This window comes from Chiloscyllium punctatum, chromosome 4 (genome assembly GCF_047496795.1).
Source record: "Chiloscyllium punctatum isolate Juve2018m chromosome 4, sChiPun1.3, whole genome shotgun sequence".
Taxonomy (NCBI): domain Eukaryota; kingdom Metazoa; phylum Chordata; class Chondrichthyes; order Orectolobiformes; family Hemiscylliidae; genus Chiloscyllium; species Chiloscyllium punctatum.
In genome coordinates, this window is record NC_092742.1 from 39,775,651 (window position 1) to 39,800,222 (window position 24,572).

The 24,572-nt window shown below is 41.0% G+C and overlaps 1 protein-coding gene across 3 annotated transcripts in view; it reads right to left on the reverse strand.

Annotated features, from left to right (window-relative positions):
- Positions 1–24,572, reverse strand: part of mdga2a (MAM domain containing glycosylphosphatidylinositol anchor 2a) — a 908,723-nt gene that overhangs the window by 49,906 nt on the left and 834,245 nt on the right. For all 3 annotated transcript variants that reach the window (XM_072568467.1, XM_072568466.1, XM_072568464.1), the window contains one exon: positions 8,626–8,784. In XM_072568467.1, the coding sequence (XP_072424568.1) occupies positions 8,626–8,784 (159 nt within the window). The remainder of the gene's footprint in view (positions 1–8,625; positions 8,785–24,572) is intronic.

Consider the following 24,572-nt stretch of genomic DNA (forward strand, 5'->3'; position numbering starts at 1 on the left):
AAACTACATATGTTTGAATATTTTTAAGACAGACGTCGATAGATTCCTGAGGACTGCAGATGCTGGGAGAGCATAGCAGGTTAGGCAGCATCCAAGGAGCAGGAGAGTCGATGCTGATAAAGGGCTTATGCCCGAAACGTTGACTCTCCTGCTTCTTGGATGCTGCCAAACCTGCTGTGGATAGATTCCTGGTGAGCAGGGAAATGAAAGGTTATCAGAGGTAAGCAGAAATGTGGAGCTAATGTTACAATTATTATTGAACGCTGGAGTAGAATTGAGGAGCAAAATGGCCTAATCCTGCTCCTTTCTTGTACGTTAGAAAGCATTGAGTTGAATAAATATTAATAAGGATTGCTTTCAAAAAAATGTCTAGCGTTGATTTCAGTGATTATTTTTGAGGTGCCTGTTAAAAAACATTGTGAGGATTTTTGGAAAGGGAGAGAAAGAAATTGCAATGTCTGCAAGTTGACAGTTAATGCATTGCAATAAAGGAGGAACATCATACTCAAGAGTCATTCAGCTACATGGGAACCACAAGAATTGAGCTCCTTCACTTGGATAAATGATACAGTAGTGAAAGTGACTACTACACCTGAGAATGTCACAGAGCCTGAAATCCATCTGAAGGAAATACATGCACAAAGTCCAATGATCTTGGTCTCTGTGGTGGCTTGACTAAGGATGATATCTCATTCTGGATGAAGAAAGATTCCTCATGTTGCCAAGATTTTAATGACACATTTGAGAAATCAATGCAGTCATTAAGAAACCAAGTTAAATTTCATTCAAAAAAATTCCTTTAAGTTACCCCCAAAACCAATCTCCACCTTGACTTGAAAATATATCACTGTTCCTTCACTGTCACTGACCCAAAATCCTGCAATTCCCTCCCTAATGACATTGTGGGTCAACCCACAGCAGGCGGTTCAAGAAGGCAGCTCATCACCACCTTCTCAAGGGCAACTAGGGATGGGCAGTAAATACTGGCCAGCCAGTGATGCCCACATACTACAAATGAGTTAAAATATTAACAATGAAAAATACAATCAGACTACCTAATTTGTTATACTCACTGTTTTGTCTGAAAATTCTTTTCAACCTCATTGACTGCAATGGCTAATGATGGATTTAATGACTGGTGAAACCCTGTTGTAAGTTACTCATTGAGTAGGCCATCACTATCAAACAGTAATGATCCCAAGGAGATGGGAATGACTGAGTCTCATCTATAAAGGGGAAAGCATGCTGAATAGTATGTGGATGAGTGTGGGGTGCTATTAGAAGCATAAAACAGCTCTTAAGGTATTCTGACCCCTTTTGTTCAGTCGCAGAAGGCAAGTGTATACGCAGTCAGGCGGAGCTCTGTTGAATTATCCTTTGGCTGATGGAGGGTGGGAATGCCATAGACCTTGCAAAGCGCCTGTGGCATCTTGTTGTTGAAGTTGCACCCCTGTTCACCATTAATCTGACATGGAATTCCAAATGGTCATATCAATTACACACCATCATATTGGTTACAGTTGAGGCCTTTTTGGTCACAGATGGCAATGGCCACTTCTTAGCTAATTATTTGAGAACATCTTCCAAAGATCATGAAACACGTGCTTTAAATTTTATGCCTGCTTGTATTGTTGTTTCTTTTGGGTAAATACTGATTTTTGACATTGCTTTTCTGTTGCTCCAGATTAAAAGTGTGGATATAAGCTAATTTAAAAAATCATAAAGCATTTTCATTTGTAAGCACTTCCTATTTTAAATAGGTTTATTGCAAGATAGGTGTTTTAAATAGATATTTTCTGTTGTTCATTTGCCTGTGTGAAAATGCAAAGTTTTGATATTTTTATTTTTATTGTTTTTACTGTTAGAATAATACACTTCTTTTGACAACATTATATGACCTCTCAAGCTTGACATAGCTTAACCAAATTGACAATAAATGTTTAGAGGTGAGAAGGTATAAAGAAAATCCCTTTCGAGGAAACTATTGTGGTTGCATAGGCTGCCATTGTTACTTGTATTGACTCCAATGTCCATGTCGAAAAATGTGGCACTGCAAAAGCACAGCAGGTCAGGTAGTATCTGAGGAACAAGAGAATCGAAGTTTCGAAGGCCCTTGTTTCCTGATGAAGGGCTTATATCTGAAATATTGATTCTCCTGCTTCTCAGATGCTGCCTGACCTGCTATGCTTTTCCAGTGCAACCCATTTTGATGCTGATCTGCTCACTTTCTCCAATGTCCATGTCCTTCTCTGCACATCCTGCCACAAAGAGACTATTTGGGCCTTAACAAAGCAAGACTCCTGCCAGCCCACAGTCAATTCAAACCACAACCTGCTTCCTATTTACTACTGAGTAACTTTGTCTGTGGTCGGAGTGGAGACGGTCAATGATACTATTTCTAGACAATTAACCTAGAGATCCAGGTCATGTTCCGTGGACCCAGGTTTGAATGCTGGCAAATGGTGGAATTTGAATTCAATAAATATCTGGAATGAGGAGTCTAATGATGACCATTTGCAGACCATTTTGCATCAGCAAAGCCCATCTGATTCATTAATGTTCTTTAGGGAAGGAAACTGCCGTCCTTGATTTGGTCTGGTGTACACATGACTCCAGACCTGCAGCAATGTGGTTGACACTTAACTGCCATCAGGGCAATTAGGGATAGGTAATAAATGCTGTCCTATCCAACATTGCCCACAACATATGATGGAATAAAAAGAAAAGAATAGCATCAGGGAGCCCCACGAACCCAATCCAACTCGGCTACTTTACCAATTCCTCCTTCTGCTTTTCTGACATCTGGTGGCCAGAAACGTTCAGTCCATTTAATCCCAATTCTCTTTCCACACATATTGCCAAGTATTTCCAGCATTTTCTGTTTTGTTTGCAGATTTCCAGCATCTGCAACATTCGGCACCATGGATCAATAGAGAGGTTGAGTGATTTGTTGGTTGTAAATAGGATCCTAATTCATTTGGAACACTGTGCCGATTATCAACATTCCCATACCAACTTGAGAGTTCCTGCTGACTGTTCTCCAAAAGGTCAGAGCACTTTGCTAAATTGCATCTGATGCAACACAGTTTGCCTTTATGCAAATCAGAGAATGGTGACATTCCATCACAAGTGTCACCACTGCAGAATCAATCTGAAATTTTCAATGGTTCTGCTTGGGCAACTTACTATGTATCAAAACTTTGCAGCTTGTCACAACCCCCAGCTAAAAGAATGCTTTGAAAAGTAAAAAGTTCTTAGAGTATAATGTTGCTTAATCAACAAAAAGGTTGCCCCTCAGATCCCTTTTAAATCTTTCTCCTCTCACTTCAAAAATATGTCCCCCAGATTTGAACTCACCTACCCTTTGCTATTCACCTTATTTATGCCCCTCATGATCTTATAAACGTTTATAAGGTCATCCCTCAACCTCCTACACTCTAGAGAAAAACGCCCCAACCTATCCAGTCTCTCCTTGTAACTCAAACCTTCCAGAAATATTTTCTGGTAAATATTTTCTGAATCCTCTCCAACTTAGTAATATCCTTCCTGTAACAGGATGAGCAGAACTGTACCCAGTACTCCAAAACTGGCCTCACCAATGTTCTTTACAACCTCAATATGACATCCCAACTCCTATACTCAACGGTCTGAGCAATGAAGGCAAGTGTGATCAATGCTTTCTTAACCACTCTGTTTACCTGTTATGCAACTTCCAAAGAACTGTGTATCTGAACCCTCAGGTCTCTATGTTTGACAACATTACCCAGGGCCTTACCATTACCTAGATAAGTCCTGATCTTGCTTGTTTTACCAAAGTGTAATATCTCGCATTTATACAAATTAAACTCTATCTGCCACTGCTCAGCCCATTGATCCAATTGATCAAGATCCCTTTGTAACCTTAGATAACCTTTTTCACTGTCGACTATAGCACCAATTTTGGTGTCATCCACAAACTTACTAACAATGCTCCTAACTTCTCATCAAAATTATTTATATAAATGACAAACAAAAGTAGACCCATCACTGATTCCTTTGGAATACAGCTGGTCACAGGCTTCCAGTCCGAAAGCATCTCACTTTCCATTCCGAAAACCAACCCTCCACCAATATCCTGTCTCCTACCGTCAAGCTAATTTTGTATCCAATTGGCAAATTCTTCCTGAATCCCATGTGATCTAATTAGTCTACCCTGTAGAAGCTTGTCAAAGACGTTACTAAAGTCCATACAGACAACGTTTACCACTCTACCCTCACCATATGTTTTGGTTATGTCCGCAACAAACTCCATCAGGTCTGTGACACATGGTTTCCCATGCGCAAAGTCACGTTGACTATCTCTAATCAATTGTTTTACTATAAATTCTGTGCCCTATGATCCTGCCCTACTAGCTACCTGATGAAGGAGCAGCGCTCTGAAAGCTTGTACGTCCAAATAAACCTTTTGGATTATAACCTGGGGCTGTCTGATCTTTAACTTTGCTTACCCTAGTCCAACACTAGCACTTTCAAACCATAATCAATCCTTGCCTCTCCAAATGCATGGAAATCCATCTCTGAGAATTCCGTCCAACTACTGACTCATCACTGAATTTCGGTTCACATGTCATTACAACCTTCTTTGAATAAAAGCACAACATTAGCCACCCTCCATTCCTTCAGCACCTCAACTGGGGCTGTAGATCATATAAGTATCTCTGCTAGGGGCCCCACAAATTCTTCCCTAACTTCCCACAATGTTCTGGGATACATTTGATCAGGTCCCTCTGATTTATCCACCTTCACATTTTTAGGACCTCCAGCACTTCCTCTTCTGACACGTGGACTGTTGTCAAGACATTAATATTTACTTCCCCAAGTTCCCTAGCCTCTATTTCTTTCTCCACATTAAAAACTGGCATGGAGTATGAGTTTAACATGTCTCCCATCATCTGTGGTTCCACCCATAAACAAGCTTGTTGATCTTTAAGGGGCCCTATGCTTTTGCTCTTAATCTACTTGTAGAATCTCTTTGGATTATCCTTAACCTTACCAACCAAGGCTATCTCAAATTTCCTTTTTGCCCTCCTGATTTCCCTGTTAAGAAAATGCCCCTACCCCTCATCTCTTCAAGAAATTCATTTGATTCCAGTTTTTTTATACCTTATATATTACTTCTAATTATCCTTGACCAGAGCTTCAATATATTTATTCATCTGTTGTTCCATATTCTTACCAGCCTTACCCTTCACTTTAACTGGAACATAATTCCTCTGAACGCTTGTTATCTCACTTTTGGAAAACATCTCACTTGCCAGTCATCCCCTTTACCTGCGAACAGACTACTCAGATCAACTTTTGAAAGTTCCTGTCTCATACTGTCAAAATTTGCCTCAATCCCATTTAGAACTTTAACTTTTATACAAGGTCCATCCTTTTCCATAACCATGGAGTCAGTGATCATAATTGTGCTAGTTTTAAGATAGTTTTGGAAAATGATATACCTGATCTAAAGGTTAAAGTTTAAATTGGAGTGAGGAAAATTTTGACTGTATTAGGCAATAACTTTCAAAAGTTGATTGGGAAAGACTATTCGCAGGTAAAGGGATGGTTGGAAAGTGGGAGGCCTCCAAAAATGAGATAATGAGAGTCCAGAGGAAGTATGTTCCTGTTAGGTTAAAGGGCAAGACTGGTAGGTGTAGGCAATGTAGACTAGAAATTGAGGCTCTGGTCAAGAAAAGGAATATGGCAGAGATAGCCTTGGTGGATAAGATTAAGGATAATCCATAGAGATTCTACAAATACATTCAGAGCAAAAGAACAACTAGGGAGAGATATACTTAAGGAGGAAATCAGGAAGGCAGAAAGGAGACATGCGATAGCTTTGGCAAATAGGGTTAAGGAGAATGCAAAGAGATTCTGCAATGACATTAAGGGCAAAAGAGTAACCAGAGAGAGAACAGGGCCCTTAAAGATTAACAAGGTGATCTCTGTGTGGAACCGCAGGAGATGGAGGAGATACTAAATGAGCATTTCACATCAACATTTACTGTGAAGAAGGATATGGAAGCTAGAGAACTTGGAGAAATAAATAGTGAGATCTGGAAAAAGGTCCGTATTACAGAGGAGGAAGTGTTGGACATCTTAAAATGCATAAAAGTGGATAAATTCCTGAGACCTGATCACGTGTATCCTAGAGCTTTGTGGGAAGCTGGGAAAGTGATTGCTCGGCTCTTTACTAAGATATTTGTTTCATTGATAGCCGCTGGTAAGGTACCATTGGAAGTCTGGAGGGTGGCTAATATAGACCCAGTATTAAAGAGAGACGGTAAGGGACCTAGGGAACAGAGCAGGGTGCAGGTTCATAGCTCATTGAAGGTGGAGATGCAGGTAGACAAGGTAGTAAAGAAGCATTTGGTACACTTGCCTTTATTGATCAGTGCATTGAGTATTGGAGTTGGGATGCCAAGTTGTGCTGTACAGGATATTAGTTAGGGCACCATAGGAAAACTGCAAGTAATCTTAGTCTCCCTGCTATAGAAAAGATTTTGTTAAACTTGAAAGGGTCCAGAAAAGATTTACCAGGATATTGTCAGGGTTAGAGGGTTTGGGTTATCGGGAGAGGCTGAATAGCCTGGGACTTTTTCCCCTGGAGTGTCAGAGGCTGAGGAGTGACCTTATAGAGGTCTATAAAATTGCGAGCAGCATGGATAGGTGAATAGCCAAAGTCTTTTTCCCAGGGTAGAGGAGTCCAAAACTACAGGAGAAAGTTTTAAGTTGAGATTTAAAAGTGATTTAAAGGTAAAGTTTTTCATGCAGAGAATGGCGCATATATGGAATGAGCTGCCAGAGTAAGTGGTGGAGGCTGATACATTTAAAAGGCATCTGCATGGGTACATGAATAGCAAGGATTTAGAGGGATATGGGCCAAATGCAGGCAAATGACACCAGCCTTATTTAGGATAACTGGTCAGCTTGGATTAGTTGGACTGAAGTGTTTGTTTCCGTGCTGTACATTTCTATGACTCTATGGCTCTGTGTTCCTTCTCTAGTGGATACACTGACATATTGATAAAGAAATTTTCTTGAACATATTTAACAAATTCCTCAACATTTAAGTATTTAACACCATTGTAGCCCCAGTTTATGTTTGGAAAGTTAAAATCCCCTAATGTTACAACTATATTATTCTGACATACATCTGACATCTTTCTACACAGTTTTTTCTCAATTTCCCTCTTACTATTGGGGGGCCTATAGTACAATCCCTTCAAGGTGATCATCCCCTCCTTATTTCTGACTTCCATCCATATAGCTTCACTGGATGATCCCTTAGAAATATCCCCTCTAAGTACAGCAGTAATGTTTGCCTTTATCAAAAATGCCACTCCCCCTCCTCTCTTGCCTCACTTTCTATGCTTCCTAAAGCATCTACACCCCAGAACATTGAACTGCCAGTCCTGTCCATCTCTCAGCCAAGTTTCAATAATAGCTATCGTGTCCCAGCCCCTATACATTCCCTGAGTTCATCTTCATTACTTGTAAGGCGTCTTGTTTTGAAATAAATGCAGTTTAATTCTTCAGAGTTACTTTGTTCACTGACTTGCTTTTGCCTGTTTTTTCTAACCAACATGCTCTTTTTAAATTCAGAACCATCCTCATTGCTATTCTCACAACTAATGAGGGTTCTCCCATCCCTATCTCTACTAGTTTAAAGGCTCCCAAATAGCACTAACAAATCTCCAGGATGTTGGTCCCCTCCAATTCTGATGAAACCATTTTCCTCTATTCCGTTCATCACTCCCTCCTCTGTTCTGTTTCTTAATCTCTTTCTCCCACTTTCCAAGCCTCTGTCCCTCATTTCATCGCTTTATGCATTCTTTCTCAAATCTCATCTACCTGCCTCGACTCCATCCCTCCACATTTCAACATCTATGGATCATTCCTTCCGATCCCAAAGACTTCCAATTCTTTTCCTCAAGCCTGTCGATCACTAATTCTCCTCCTTTGGTTCACTATGGTCTTCCCTTCCCTACTCCCTCTTCTCTTTCTCTCTGCTTCCTCAATTCACTCTCTCACCAGCCTACTTGTACCATTCCACTCTCACATTACCCTCCATCCTATTCATATCCCAATCCTCGCAGTGCTGATTCAGCCTTGAATCAATTGCTAGCCCTCCTTGAACTGAAGACATCACTTTCCTAACTCTCTAGGCCCAAACCCCAGAGAGACTGACAAATTATACATTATACAATAATATAAAATGTTGCTTTCCAAATTTGGCATACAAAATACTTTAAAAAGACAATTTAGATCAATAAACAGATATATTTAGCAATTTTTCTTATCATTTACTGATACTACCACACTTCAAGGTAATATTCCTATGTCCAAAATGTATTGTAAGTGAATACTTCCTATTGGATTCAATGTAAATAGTGCAAGAATACACATTATTATCTTGCTTCTTTTAACATTATCTATTGTTTAATTTATGTCAATGGTTTCCTGTTAGCCATATTATTTTGATCACTTTTCTTCTGCATTCTATTGATCCTTTACCAAAGAGGTAAATGTTAAACTGAAGATGCTGTTAAACATGTTTTAATTCAAACAGATGAACAAATTTCTTTTGCTCACACATACCTATGTGCTTTCCATACATGTTATAGTAGAAGCTGACGCAGTAAGCACTGTTAATGGAACCATATGGATTTTTAGGCAGTGTGCTGAAAATAGGACTTAGGAGTCGAGCCTTTTCACCTTCTGTTCGAGGGCGGGAAGTCTCTATATACATGTAGAAACCTGTAAACATAAAAAAAGCAATTGAGCTAAATTTGTACAACAAACATTCAAGTGTCTCCAATTCACTTCAAATTATATTTACATAAAACTATATAAAGTGTCAAGCAGAACAATGCTTGAAATTAAACATGGAACATACAACAGTACAGCCGAAAAACAGGTCCTTTGGCCTTGTATTCCTGATGAAGGGCTTTTGCCCTAAACATCGATTTTACTGCTCCTTGGATGCTGCCTGAACTGCTGTGCTTTTCCAGCACCACTCTAATCTTGACCCCACCATGTCTGTGCCAACCATGAGGCCATTCTAAACTAATCCGAATTGCCTGGATATGGTGCTTATCACTCCAGTCCTTAACTTATTCATGTGTCTGTCTAAATGCTTCTTAAACATTGATATCATATCTGTTTCGAACACCTCCTCAGGCAGCACATTCCAGGCACTTACCACACTATGTGTAAAGAAATTGCCTCATATATCTCTTTTAACCTTTCCCCTTTCACCTTAAACCGAAGCCCCCTACAATTTGCCATTTCCACCCTGGGAAAAAGACTCCAACTATCCACACTATCCATGGTTCTCATCAATTTTATATACTATTATCAGGTCACTCCCTCAGTCTTCAATGCTCAAACAAAAATAATCCAAGTTTATTCAACTTCTCCTTATCATTAATACACTCCAAAGCAGACAACATCCTGGTAAAACTCTTTTGCACCCTCTTCAAAGTTTCCACATCCTTTCTATAGTGCGTTAACCAGAACTGCACTCTCCAAATATGGTCTCACTAAAGTTTTATATAGCTGCAACATGACTTGGCAACTTTCACACTCAATGCCCTGACTGACGAAGGTAAGCATGCCACACACTTTCTTTACAACCATATCCATTTGTATGATCACTTTTAGGGAGATATGGGCTTGCACCCAAGATCTCTCTGCATACAAATGCTCATGAGAGTACTGCCTTTTACTGTATACTTTTCACTTGGTTTCAACCTCCCAAAATGCAGCATCTAACACTTGCCTGGATTAAACTCCATTTGCCATTTCCCCACCCAACTTTCCAACGGATCTCTGTTATATGGTATTCTTTGACAATCTTCCTCATTATCCACAACTCCACCATTTTTTGTGTCATCTGCAAATTACTAAGAAGACCACCTACATTACAAACAACAAAGGTCCCAGCACTGATCCTTGTGGAACACCTCTGGTCACAGACTGCCAGTGAGAAAAACACCTCTCCACAACAACCTACTTGCAGTCACAGAAACACTCATTTGTGAATATAGAGTCCCCTATCATGATCACTGAACTACACTTTGACCCTCCCTACTGTACAACAGTGCCAATTGCAGTACCATCAGCTAATTGATTCCTTCTCAAGGAAGTTGATCTCTTAGAGCTAATGTCACTAGATTAGTAATCCAGGCTAGTGCTCTGGGGACATAAATATACATCCCTCCAAAGCAGTTGGTAGAATATAAATTCAATTCATACATCTGAAATTGAAGGCTAGCCTAATGATGACCATAAATCATAAAAGTTCATCTGATAAATTAACATCCTGTAGGAAAGGAAATCCAGCCCACATTTGACTCTAGCATGAACAAAGAGAAGCAATGCATGTGGCAAGGATTCAGAATATATTCTGGGTGGGGTGGTGAGGACCTTCACTGCTCACCATTAAGAGCACCTTGGTAACACCACCACTTCCTATGATTCTGTAATTTTCTACATATGTCAGTCCACATAACATATACTATGACGGCTGGATACTGTTGAGTCAGATACCATGAAATTTATTTACAAATGCACTGATGACAAGACTATAATATCACAGATGTAGATGCAAAGTCAGTTTTAATGTCCATAACTGACTACATGCACAGAGTGATTGAAGGCAAGGCAGTTTTTTAAAAATATTAGAACATCATACATTGTGATGGCATGTGACTATCTTAAATGTATAGGCCTGTCTGGTCTAGAATCTGTGCCATCATAAAATATCCTCCGTTTTTCCTTTAAAGAATGGAACCCTTGTTCTGATAAACAGGTACAAAGATTACACCCAGATATATTATCCCTGTAAATTCAGATAACACTTTGTGGACATTCAGCACAATCAGATTTAGTTCTTATACAGTTGTTATGACTTGTTAGTGATGCTTCAATACTCTGTGCTTTGCTGTCATCACAGATGGATGTGTGTCATTTATCATAAGTGTACAGTTGTTGTCTGACATGATATCTTCAGTATCAGAGTTTCATCCTGTGTGATGGATAATTAGTGATGTGCAGTCCAGATATATCATCTATTTCTTTACAGGATCTGACTACTGTCATTGTAGGTGTACTGGACTCAACAATGTTGTACCTTGCCATGGTGATGCTTTGACATGGTTGAAGTTGGGATTGCTGCCTGTTTGCTCGTTGATCAAAGATCATTACTGGAATGTTTATTGTTTGTAATATATGTATACGTGATTTGGATAAAAATATAGGTGGTCAGATTAGTAAGTTTGCAGATGACACAAAAATTAGTGGAGTTGTGGGTCCTGGGGATCTGAAACAAACAAAAACCAAAATTGCTGAAGAAGCTCAGCAGGTCTGGCAACTTCTTTCCAACAATTGGGTAGTAAGAATACAAGAGGGAAGTACTATGTGGATCTAAAAATACCAAAAGAACTGCGGATGCTGGGAATTAGAAACAAAGATAGAAATTGCTGGAAAAGCTCAACAGGTCTGGCAGCATCGGTGCAGAGAAATCTTCCATTCTGAAGAAGGGTGACAGGACCTGAAACTTTAACTCTGATTTCTCTCCAAAGATGCTGCTGAACTTTTCTAGCAATTTCTGCTTTTGTACTGTTGGATCAGTCTTCCAAACATGCGAGTTGGACAGTGAGGGTTGACTATAGTCTAAGGGAGTATCATAGAGATCTAACATAGCTTTTTAAAAATCTTGGCAAATCACTTTATGTTTAATGATCATGGATTTTTCAGTATGAATAGTGTATTCTGCAAGACTACTTGTTTAGGAAATGAGGTAATGTGTTGAACATCACATTTAGAATCATTGAGTCATAGAGCTGTACAGCACAGAAGCAGACCCTTTAGTCTAACTCATCCGTGCCGACCAGATATCCTATAAATACGTAGTCCCATTTGCTAGCATTTGGCCCATATTCCTCTAAACCATGTTCTTCTCATGTACGCATCCAAATGCCTTTTAAATGTTATAATTGTGCCAGTCTCCACCACTTCCTCTGGCAGCTCATTCCATACATGCACTACCCTCTGCGTGAAAAAGTTACCCCTCAGGTCCCTTTTAAATCTTTTCCCTTTCACCTTTAATCTATGCCCTCAACTTTTGGATGCCCCTACCCTGCAAAAAAGAACTTGACTATTCACCCTATGCATGAACCTCTTTAACGTCATCCCCAGAAGGCTTCTGATGTTCTAGGGAAAAAAAATCCCAGTCTATTCAGCTTCTCTGTCTAATTCAGATCCTCCAATCCTGGCAACATCTTTGTAAATCTTTTCTGAACACTTTCAAGTTCAACAACATCTTTCCTATAGCAGGGAGACCAGAATTGAATGCAATATTCTCAAAGTGGCCTCATCAATATTGTTTGCAGAAATCTTGGAATAATGGATTAATGTACAGTTGAACGTTGTGAGAAATTATTTGTCAAGGTACCACTGAGCAAACTGAATATGGTGGTCAATGTTCCAATACATGAATGCACTCATGTCTTACATGATCTTATGTGATGTCTTACAATCTTATACTCCACAACCACCTGATGAAGGAGCAGCGCTCCGAAAGCTAGTACTTCCAAATATAAACCTGTTGAACTATAACCTGGTGTTGTGAGATTTTTAACTTGATGCACACATGGTATTTTAGAAGTGTTGCACACAAGAAAACTTGGCGAAATAGTCAGCTGCCAGAACTTAATGAAATTCTGGGCATAGATAATACCAGTCAGGCATAAGTGAGGACTGCAGATGCTGGAGATCAGAGTCTAGATTAGAGTGGTGCTGGAAAAGCACAGCAGGTCAGGCAGCATCCGAGGAGCAGGAAAAGTGATGATTCGGGCAAAAGCCCTACATCGGGAATGAAGGAACTGGTAGAAAATACCAGTGGCAATCTCCCATCACAAATCAGAAGGAATCTTGTGTGGGAGGATATGTTCCCTCAGTTGTTGAGGTATGGAATTGACATGTTTTCATACGTTTATATAAGTTAAATGCGTCTCTGTCTCTCTCTCTCTCTCTCTCTCTCTCTCTCGCTCTCCATACATGCTGCCAGTAATTCCATCAATTTTGGTTTTTGCTTGTTTCAAATCCCTAGCATCTGTCGTTCTTAGCTTTATTTTTGCTGACTCAGGGGCTTGTTGGATATTTTCAGGCTATTGGACCTGTTGTCCCTGGTCATCATTTGATACAGCTTGCTGAATCTGCTCTGCTTGGCTGTGACTAAATGTACAAGATCAATGCTGCAGTCTGCAGCACCAGTGTTGCAAATACCAAGTTTGTTACCTCATGGATTCTAACACTGTATAGGTCTGTGCAAAGATTGCCCAGCAATAGGCGATCCATCTCTTTTAATGATGTAGAACATTTATGGCATCTAGCCCATCGAACTGAATTGGTATTGAAGGTGGTTATTGTCAGAGGCAGGGGAGTGATCTGGACATTTCCTTTTCTTTTGGCTGTTGTTTTATTTCCGTTTCTGTTTTTAATCCTGTCCTTTGTACGCTAAGAGGGCGCTGGAGGATGGTGACTTGATACACTTTTCACCGTCTTCCGCTATTCCTGAAATTGAGGCTGGCATATATCAGATGCCAATGTATAGAGGCCATTGCCCACTGCGTGTGCCCTGAGAAGTTGCCCAGTGCTGTCCAGTGTGATGTCTGGTGGAACAAGGGGCATATTGAAGTTGCCAGGCACCTGCTCTGATTTCCATGTCACATTTTCTTGGCTTACTTGGTGCATTTAGTAAGATGACAAGTGGAATAATAATGAGGCAAGCTGTGCTATTAATAAGGCATTTTGCTAACTATAATCCTCCTAATTGGCAACACTCGAACCGAGAAACTTGGTTGAAACCCAGCAAAAGCGTACAAGATGCAGCTAGATCCTCTCCAGCTAGATCTCACTGGATCTCTCATCTGATTCTGCCACAAATCCCACCATAGCACACACCAGTCAGAAAACAACAAGGTTCCTCCTTTTGTGTTTGCCCTGTTGTACTAACCTTGCTATTTCAAAGATTAGCAGCTTCATTACTTTGATTCACAGAACTGTCACAGCACCAAAGGAAGCCAGTTTGTTGGTTATAGCTGCAACAAATCTCCAAAGGAGCAATGCACCCAGTGCCACGCTCCTGCCTTGCCCTTGTAGCCGGGCTTTGTTCCTTTCCAGATAACAATCTATTCCCTCTGGAGTGGAATGATTGAACCTGCATCCATCACTCTCTGAGGCAGCACATTTTAAATGTTAACAACTTGCTGAGTGAGAAGTTTCTCCTTATGTCAACATTGATTTTTTTGTGAACCATTTTAAATCTTTGCCCTCATACTCTCGATTCTTCTCCAAGTAGAAACATTTTTTCTCTCTCTTCTCTGTCCTTGATTTTGAATACCTCTGTCAAATCTCCTCCCCAAAGAAACATTTCTTACTTCTCCAAGCTGGTATGTAACAGAATGGACAATTCTTGTCCATCTTTTCTGCACTCTCCCCAATGCCTTCACATCTTTCTTAAAGGGTGGTGTCCAGACCTGGATGCAATTCTCCAGGTGAAGCTGACCTATTGCTTTACATAAGGTTAAGAGAACCTCCTTGTTCTTTTACTCTCTGCTGCTATTAATAAAGCCTATGGTATTGTTTACTTTATTAACCATGCTCTCAGTCTGCACTGTGACCTTTAATGATATATGCACACATGCAGCCAGGTCCCTCTGCTCCTGTAACCCCGTTAAATAGGAGTCTTTACTGTGTAGTGTCTCTCCATGTTGTTTCTACTGAATAAATCACTTTATATATTTCAGTCTATTTACTTTTACCTGCACTTATCTGTCCATTCTTTTGAAGTTCTACACTTCCGTCTTCACAGTTCACACTGTTTCCAAGTTTCATATTACTTGCATATTTGAAATTCTACACTATAAACCAAGATCCAGGTCATGAATATAGTGACGCAGAGATCCTAACACTGACTCCTAGCAAACTCTTCCACGGACTTTCTGTTTCACTTTTTTTAGAAAAAAGTCATTGATTTCTGCTCAAACCTTTCCTCAGCAGTACGATACAATGGAAACTAATAGAAAATTTACATCATCCAGCCTTACCTAAATTCCGCCCATAACAAGTTGGCTGGTAGACTTGTTTGTTTCTGTTCATTATTTCATTTCTATAGCCATAATAGTACTCACTGTTCCACATAATCTCAGGAAACCTGTTCGATATAGACTAGTGGAAAAAGGACAGTATGACCTCCTCACTCATCAACAAAATAGTGGCAAGTGTGGGGCAGTAAAGATGGACCAGATAGCTTATTGGTCTGCTCAGAAGGACCCAAATGGTAGACATCAGCGTGGTCCATCTTTAAAAACACAACTAGTTCAATTCCAGTCCCAATCTGCAAACATAGCCCAAAGCCTGAGTGCCTTCCCTGTCAAGAAAAGGGTTTAGGTCGTAAAAAAAACTCAAAGAGATAAACCGGCAAAAGCATTTTTTTTTATGATTTGGAGATGCTGGTGTTGGACTGGGGTGTACAAAGTTAAAAGTCACACAACACCAGGTTATAGTCCAACAGGTTTAATTAGAAGCACAAGCTTTCAGGGTGCCAAAGGAGCGACACCCCGAAAGCTCGTGCTTCCCATTAAACCTGTTGGACTATAACCTGGTGTGTGATTTTTAGCATTTTTTTAGGTTTCCTTGCTTGTCAAATGGAACTGGAGAGTGTCTCTCGGCCCAACAAAGAAACTTTGGGCCTACCCTACCCATAGTATCCCATATACACTCCAAACGATGATCCCCAATTGAACCTTGCCCCACCTGCCCAACCAATTCATTTAGTCCAAGGGACCATTGTTCCAGGACCAGACTGGAAATAATGTTGATTGGACAGGAAGCCAAGCAACAAAACCAGGGAGTTAAAATCTGTTGAGGTCTCTTGTGGCATGTAATCTGAACACTCTTCATGGCCCAGACATCCACTGAACCCACTCACTTCATAAAAAGAGAGCCAGGATCCCTTAGAAGGTCCAAGTACTGATAAGAGGCTGAGAAGGCCCTCTCAAGCAAATGCTGATATCGTCCCAACATTTACCATGTGCCCAGGTAATTGGTGCAAGAATGGTATTCTGCCCCTAATGTGGACTTTCATGTTCTTGGCATCATAGTGCAATTGAACCTGCTAATCTTGCAACAGCTTAGCAAATGGTCAGTAAATGCTATGTATACTGTTGGGATGACCAGTTTCAAGCAAGGAGTTGTGTTTCTGGAATGTCCAGCAGCAGGTGATGACGGTGAGGGAAGATGGCAGGAGCAGTCAAATGGGCCCTGTCTGGAAAAGGTGTGCCTGTAAGTGAAGGAGGGCTCATCAGATGAAGCAGACAAGACAAAGGATTCCTGAACCCAATCTAAATCACAGGCTTTATTCTATGTAAGTATTTTCATCTTTAATCTTATTTCCTTTCAATTTGACAGTGGATTAAAGAATCCCTGCTTCATGATATCTTTGCCTTCTCTGTGTTCAATCACTTGTTACACTCTCTTTTCAGGAGAAAAAAGGCAGATAACCTGGCAGCAAGGAGGTCCATTTGAAGCCCATTGGCCATGTATGCCCACTTGTTTTCATGAGAATGCAGTATTGAGCCTGAATACTGCAGATATCAGCAATAGGAGCTGCTGAAAATCCCTGTCCCGCTCCCCTCCCCCAAAACACCCAGGATCCTGGTGCTCAGACTGCTGCTCCTCAGTCTGTAGATCCTGAGTTGGGGAACTCACTTCCTGCAAGCTCGATCTGTGCCATTATTCTTTGTCCTGTGGATCAGCAAGTGCCTGAGGAAATGATACTGGTGTTGGTGTTCCTCCTGGCTGCCATTTTTGTTGCTCATCAGAAGTCAAGATAGAGCTGCCTTTGTGCTGCAGCAAAAGAAGTGCAGATCTAAGCGAATGAAGACCAAGAACGATTTGGATCCGAACTTAGGAGGCATGGTTAGTAAGTTTGTGGATGACACAAAACTGGTGATATAATCGACAGTGAGGAAGACTTTCTAAAATTATAAAGGGATCTTGATCAGTTGGGTCAATGGGCTGAAGAGTGACTGATGGAGTTTAATTGGATAAGTGCAAGGTATAGCATTTTGGTAAAACAAACAAGGGCAGGACTTCGAGTCATAGAGTTGTACAGCATGGAAACAGACCCTTCGGTCCAACTTGTTCATGCTGACCAGATATCCTAAATAAATCTAGTCCCATTTGCCAGAATTTGGCCCATATCTAAATTCTTCCTGTTCAAAAACCCATTCAGATGCCTTTTAAATGTTGTAATTGTACCAGCCGCCACCTCTTCCTCTGGCAGCTCATGGCATATTTGCACCAGCTTCTACATGAAAAAGTTGCCCCTTAGGTCCCTTTTAAATATTTCCCCTCTCATTTCAAACCTATGCCCTTCACTTTTGGACTCTCCAACCCTGGGAAAAAGACCTTGCAATTTAGCCTATCCATGCCCCTCATGATTTATAAACTTCTATAACGTCACCCCTCGGCCTCTGACACTGCAGGATAGCCCCAGCCTATTCAGCCTCTCCCTTTAGCTCAAACCCTCCAACCCTGGCAACTTCCTTGTAAATCTTTTCTGAACCCTTCCAAGTTATGGTAGGGCCCTGGGTAATACTATTCTACAAAGAGATCTAGGGGTTCAGATGCATAGGACTTTGGGTCACAGGTAGACAGGATATTTAAGAACGCATTTAGCATGCTTGTCTTCATTGCTCAGACCATTGAGTACAGGAGTTGAAATGTTGTACTGGGTTTGAACAGGACATTGATGAGGCCACTTTTGGAGTACTGGGTACAGTTCTGGATGCCTTGCTATAGGAAGGATATTATTAAATTGGAGAGGGTTCAGAAATGTTTCCCAAGGATGTTACCAGGACTGGAGGGTTTGAGTTATAACGAGAGTCTGAATAGGCTGGGACATTGCTCACTGCAGCGTAGGGGTGATCTTATAAAAGTTTATAAAATCATGAGGTACATAGGGAAGATGAATAATAAAGGTATCTTCCATAGAATAGAGGAGTCTAAAGCTAAGGAGCATATTTTTCAGGGAAGAGGAGAAAGATTTAAAAGGGAGTTGAGGGTTTTCATACAGATAGGGTTTGTAGGTGGAATTAACTGCCAGAGGAAGTTGAAGATGCACGTACAGTTACATTTAAAAGACATTTGGACAAATACATGAATAGGAAAGGCTTAGAGGCATATAGGCCAAACATAGGAAAGTGGGACTGGTTTAGGTTGGGAAACTTGGTTGTCATGGATGAGTTGGACCAATGGGCCTGTTTCCACACTGTATGCTTCTGTGACTCTATTAATAGTCCCTATGAAGTTGGAAAACAGTCATGATGCAGTAGAAGAACACTCTCAGAACTGATACTGCCAATACCAGCCTTTCACCTCAAGGAATGGCTGCAGCTATTCAGCTTTATTCTTTGATGGCTTCCCAGCCTGCCACTGTGCTCTCACCTAACTGACCCTGGTGAGTCCTATGTAGCCCAGGGAGCTTTTAAAGCCAAAATGCTGAGTCAAATTGTGAGTTGAATCATGGGGGAGGGGAGGGGAGTGTTTATATACTTTGATCACTTATGAGTTCCTTGGTGATTTCTTTTCTCACTTGCCTGCAAATCCACACAGGTTAAAATTGGTAAGATATCGGGATTCCATTGTGATCTAGACCACACAATCAGAAGCGTTTGCCAAGCTCCTTAATTTTACCAGTTCACCTGACCAACCTTGTTCAAAGGATTTGTCCAGACCGAGATCTAATTTGCATCTTGCTCTCTTATCTGCTCTCATGCCCTCTCCAAGCTTAATTTATCCATGGGATCCACCTCCTAATATCTTATATCTATTCTGACTGAACTGCTGATTACTCATTTCCTTTCCTGTGTCCATGTTAATCAATATTGTTAATGGTTCTCTCACGTCAAGTGCTGCCCCATTCTCCTTTGAAACTGCCATCATCACGTCTCTCCTGAACAAAGTCCCTCAGCCTCGCCACCCATACAAATTACCAGTCACTCTTGAACTACCCTTACCCCTCCAAAGTCTTTGGATGTATTGTCTCTTCCCAAATCCATTCCAATTTTCCTAGTAGTTTTCTTCCCCATCTCAAGACCAAAACAGTTCTTAGCAAAGGCACAGTTGGAGTCCTATACAAATTTAATACATGTCAATGTTTCCTCGTTGTCTATTTTGACTTGTCTTCAGTCTTTGACATGGTTAAGCACACCGTCCTCTCAATGTCTCTCTGCTCCCACCTAATTCATTCACAACCATCCAATCATAGCCAGGGAATCAATTGCAATTTTTCTCTTCCTGCTTTCATACCGTGTTACCTAGTGTCCTTCAAGGATCAGAAGAAAGTGAGGATCGCAGATGCTGGAGATCAGAGCTAAAAAATGTGTTGTGGAAAAGCACAGCAGATCAGGCAGCATCCAAGGAGCAGGAGAATCGATGTTTCGGGCATAAGCCCTTCTTCAGGAATGAGGAAGGTGTGCCAAGCAGGCTAAGATAAAAGGTAGGGAGGAGGGACTTGGGGGAGGGGCATTGGGAATGCGATAGGTGGAAGGAGGTTAAGGTGAGGGTGATAGGCCAGAGAGGTTGGGAAGAAGACTGCAGGTCAAGAAGGCGGTGCTAAGTCCGAGGGTTGGGACTGAGATAAGGTGGGGGGAGGGGAAATGAGGAAGCTGCATTCATCCTTTGTGGTTGGAGGGTTCCTAGGTGGAAGATGAGGCACTCTTCCTCCAGGCGTCGTGTTGCCATGGTCTGGTGATGGAGGAGTCCAAGGACCTGCATGTCCTTGGCGGAGTGGGAGGGGGAGTTAAAGTGTTCAGCCACGGTAAGGTTGGTTGGTGCGGGTTTTCCAGAGGTGTTCTCTGAAAAGTTCCGCAAGTAGGCGGCCTGTCTCCCCAATGTTGCAGTTGCAGGGGAAGGTGCCGGGAGTGGAGGTTGGGTTGGTGGGGGGTGTGGACCTGAGAAGGGACTCACGGAGGGAGTGGTCTTTTCGGAATGCTGACAGGGGTGGGGAGGGAAATATATCCTTGGTGGTGGGGTCTGTTTGGAGGTGGCAGAAATGATGAAGGATGATACGATGTATCTGGAGGTTGGTGGGGTGGTAGGTGAGGACCAGTGGGGTTCTGTCCTGGTGGCGATTGGAGGGGTGGGGTTCAAGGGTGGAGGAGCGGGAAGTGGAGGAGATGCGGTGGAGAGCATCGACAACCACATCTGAGGGGAAATTGCAGTCTTTGAAGAAGGAGGCCATCTGGGTTGTTCGGTATTGGAATTGGTCCTCCTGGGAGCAGATGCAGCGGAGGCGATGGAATTGGGAACATGGGATGGCGTTTTTACAGGGGACAGGGTGGGAGGAGGTGTAACCTAGGTAGTTGTGGGAGTCAGTCAGTTTATATTAAATGTCCGTGTTGAGTCGGTCGCCCAAGTTAGAAATGGAGAGGTCTAGGGAGGGGAGGGAGGAGTCTGAGACGGTCCAGGTGAATTTGAGGTTGGGGTGGAAGGTGTTGGTAAAGCAGATGAACTGTTCAACCTCCTCGTGGGAGCACGAGGTACCGCCAATACAATCATCGATGTAGTGGAGGAAAAGGTGGGGGGTAGTGCCAGTGTAGCTGCGGAAGACGGACTGTTCCACATATCCGACAAAGAGGCAGGCATAGCTGGGGTCCATGCAGGTGCCCATGGCTACTCCTTTGGTTTGGAGGAAGTGGGAGGATTGGAAAGAGAAGTTGTTCACCCCCTCTCCGGCCTATCACCCTCACCTTAACCTCCTTCCACCTATCGCATTCCCAACGCCCCTCCCCCAAGTCCCTCCTCCTTACCTTTTATCTTAGCCTGCTTGGCACACCTTCCTCATTCCTGAAGAAGGGCTTATGCCTGAAATGTCGATTCTCCTGCTCCTTGGATGCTGCCTGACCTGCTGCGCTTTTCCAGCAACACGTTTTTCAGCTTCTTCAAGGATCACACAGACACAGATAATACCCGACTCTATCTCATCACCACCTCTGTCCTAGACTGTTGATTTATCCAGCATCGAGCAAGAGAGGAACAGAGATTTCCTTCATTTAAATATTGGGAAAGCTGAAGCCTCTGTTCCCTACTCCAGTCTCTTTTCTCTAACTACTGATTCTGTCCGTTTCCCTGGAAACTACTTTCGTGATTAAGTAACATCTTTCGATGGCCACATCTCTCCATTTATCTGTAATCTCCTCCAGGCACACAATGCTCTGAGATATTTATGTTCATCGAATTCTGGCCTCTTGAGCATCCCCAAATTTATTTGCTCCACAATTGGTCACTGTGCATTTAGCTACCCAAACTCTGGAATTCACTCTCTATCTCTCAATTTGTTTGTATATCTATATATGTCACTTTCTACACTACTCAAGACTTACTTCTTGAGTCAAACTTTTAGTCATCCGACTGAATATCTGACCTTGTGATGTTTTAGTATGTAAGTAGTACTGCGTAATTGGAAGTTCTTACTGTTGCTATTTAACTGCCACCTCACACCCAAACACTGCCCCCCCACTTAGAAGTTAAAATCCTGTCCAATGAATGTAGTTGTTTTACCATTTACTGCTGCATTATTCAATGCTCTGAGAGCGATCTGAAGCTAAAGCATCTTCTGATTTCACTTGAAAAGAGAAAGAGTGAAGTCTTTTTCTCTTCAGGCACTGTTAATATGCTTAATTATCTGGTTGCTGTTAGGCTGCAGAAGAAGGTACTGATTATAGTCATTTGGTACTGCTTTTTGGTTTTGACATATAAAACGATAAGGCAGATTAAGCCAGTCTCGATTTTAAGACTCATCAACTATTCAAGTCTGAGCTGTCAACTTTGAAAAATTTACTTTCAAACCCAGTCTTCAGTGAGAAAGCACTCAAGAGAAAGAACATGATGAATAGCCATGCAAGTATGTTCTGAGGTACAAAGATTAGCAATGATAAAGTACAAACAGGACAGAGTCAACAGAAATGAACATGGGAGAGCAGAGAGAGCCGACGTAATGTATTTTCAAGTTTTAGTTTGAACTGAGATTTTACTGATTGTTTATAATAATTTGCTTTTGATAGCAACTACTATTAGTGTTTCAGTGTCCCAATACATAAGGTAAAATCAAAAATTCATGTGATCAGAAAGTGATATATGAAGTACAGTGGTAGCATGCATGAAAAAGATGAAATATTCCCATCAAATATGAATTATTATTGTAGGCTAAAAAAGTATTCTTCAACAGAGGAGCCATTAACTGTGTGACAAAGGATAATTGGACTCAAATTATCTTCTGTCTCCAGACCTACTGAGTTTCTCCATTATTTCCTATTTCTGAGCCAACCATTGAAATCAACACCAATTTATAAAGTATGTTTGGATCAACATACTGGAATCTTCATACAGGTAGTGGGAATATGAAGCATTCCTACTCATTAATATGTAATTTCAGGAATTCTTGTCATGAAAGCTTTGATTGTGGGAAGGACTAAAACAGAGATTTCCATGTGATATTACACGTTACCATGTTTCCATTATTCCAGGTAACAGTTCTTTCAAACATAGAAGGAGACGTTGTCTCTCCATTGAAGTAAAAAGCAGTAGCTAAAGCCACAAGGGAAGCAGTGATGTAATAGTAACATCACTAGGTGAGTAATTCAGAGCTTAGTTTAATATTCAGGGAATATTCAGGGTTCAAATCCCACCATAGCACATGGACACATTTGAATTCAATAAGAATTAATGTTGAATTAAAATCTAGCCCAATGTAAACACTATGGTAAAACTCCATATGGTTCACTGATGCCCTTTAGTGAAGGAAACATGCTGACCCCAGACCCACAGCCATGTGTTTGACTCTTAATATCAATTAGGGAAATAAATGCTGGTCTAGCCAGTGATGCTTGACTGAGTTCTGAAAAGGTCTCTACGTTCATACTTTACAATCAATGATTATTCTACAACTGAAGTATACCCAGTTCTTATAAATAAGTTTACTTTACATATTTTGTACATGCCAAGTGGCATTTTTTCCCCCCAGTTGTTCTTGTGAGCTTGGTGGTTGGAGGTTTGGAGACCTGTTTGTCTACGTGCACTTTTAATGAAGTTTTACATCCTTGGAAGTGAAGAGAGGTGGTTTTGTAGTTTAGTGCAGTAAAAGAAGTGGTGAAAAAAATTCTGCTGTTGCCTAGACATTGGGATCCAAAGACACATAGAGACACACACAAAAATCCAGGAGGGAGGGAGTCCGTCAGTCAGTCATAGTATGGGTATGCCAGATACTATCCAGCAAGAAATCCTACATGTAAGTTGGAAATGGAATTTAGGAAATTTATATGGCTGCTTTGAAGTTAAAAGATTTGAAAATGTGTTTGCTTTAGATGTCTCAGGAAGAAATAGTAGCTGAAGAAAAGAGTTATTGAATGAATGAGCAGAAATTCACCAGAAGGAAACCAGATACAGCTGTGCCAGCCAAAACAAAAGCTTTCTTATGGAGTTAGTCATAAACCTTTGCTGGATTTTGATGTTTGTAAATATATTGCTGGGATAAAATAGATAGACTGAATTTGAATTCTTTTCTGCCATTTGTAGTGAAGTCTTTCCAAACTTTCAACTTATGTAACATAAATTGTGCTCTTTTTGTTTACGAAACACTTTTTGTTTTGAAAGTATACCGTAAGACTCTCTGAATTTATTCATAATTGGCTTCCATGGCTGAAAAGAAGTCACAAAGTTTATGTTTACCAAGTCAGGTGTCACTTTGGGAATTGACTTTTCCAGTATTAGCATCAGCTGAGATTATAAAAGATTCAAAAATCAATACAATCAGACTCACATGTCCAACATATTGTACACAGCTAATTAAATGCTCGTGATCAGTGAAGCAATCATTCTTCTCTACAATGGCGCTCAACACTGAGTAACGTGACTAACTTCAAAATTGACACACAGGAAATGTAGTAGAGAGCGTTGCCCATGCTCCCTAACTCCCCTCTCAGCCAGATAATGTCTGGAAATATTAGAGACCATGTCTTTCTGACATAATGATTTGTTTATATCTCAAAAGATGATAGCTGCAGCTTTCATTCAGAAGAAAGATACAATGAAGTGAATTTATTACTGCCTCATTTTGACAAAATGAATTGAAATAGGAGTTGTACCTAAGAGATTCAGTTCCCCCCTGCACTTCTTTTATAGTGGATAGAATATTGCAGTATTGTTTTCTCATAGATAATATGCTGTTATAAAAACACTGCTACACGTTTGAGAAGTAATTGTGTTTCAGGAATTCTGCACAGGGGCAGATCTGTGATTTGAATCGTACAGCATAATTGTTGCCATCTACAAAAAAATTCTATGATATTTAATATTGATTACTAAAAAATTTGAATGCATGTCAGAAGACGTAACCAAACTGTAGAGTGCTCTGTTCTGACCATGTGTTGAGTGTTGTGTCTTGTTCTGCTGGTCGAAGCAAGGCTACTTTCATC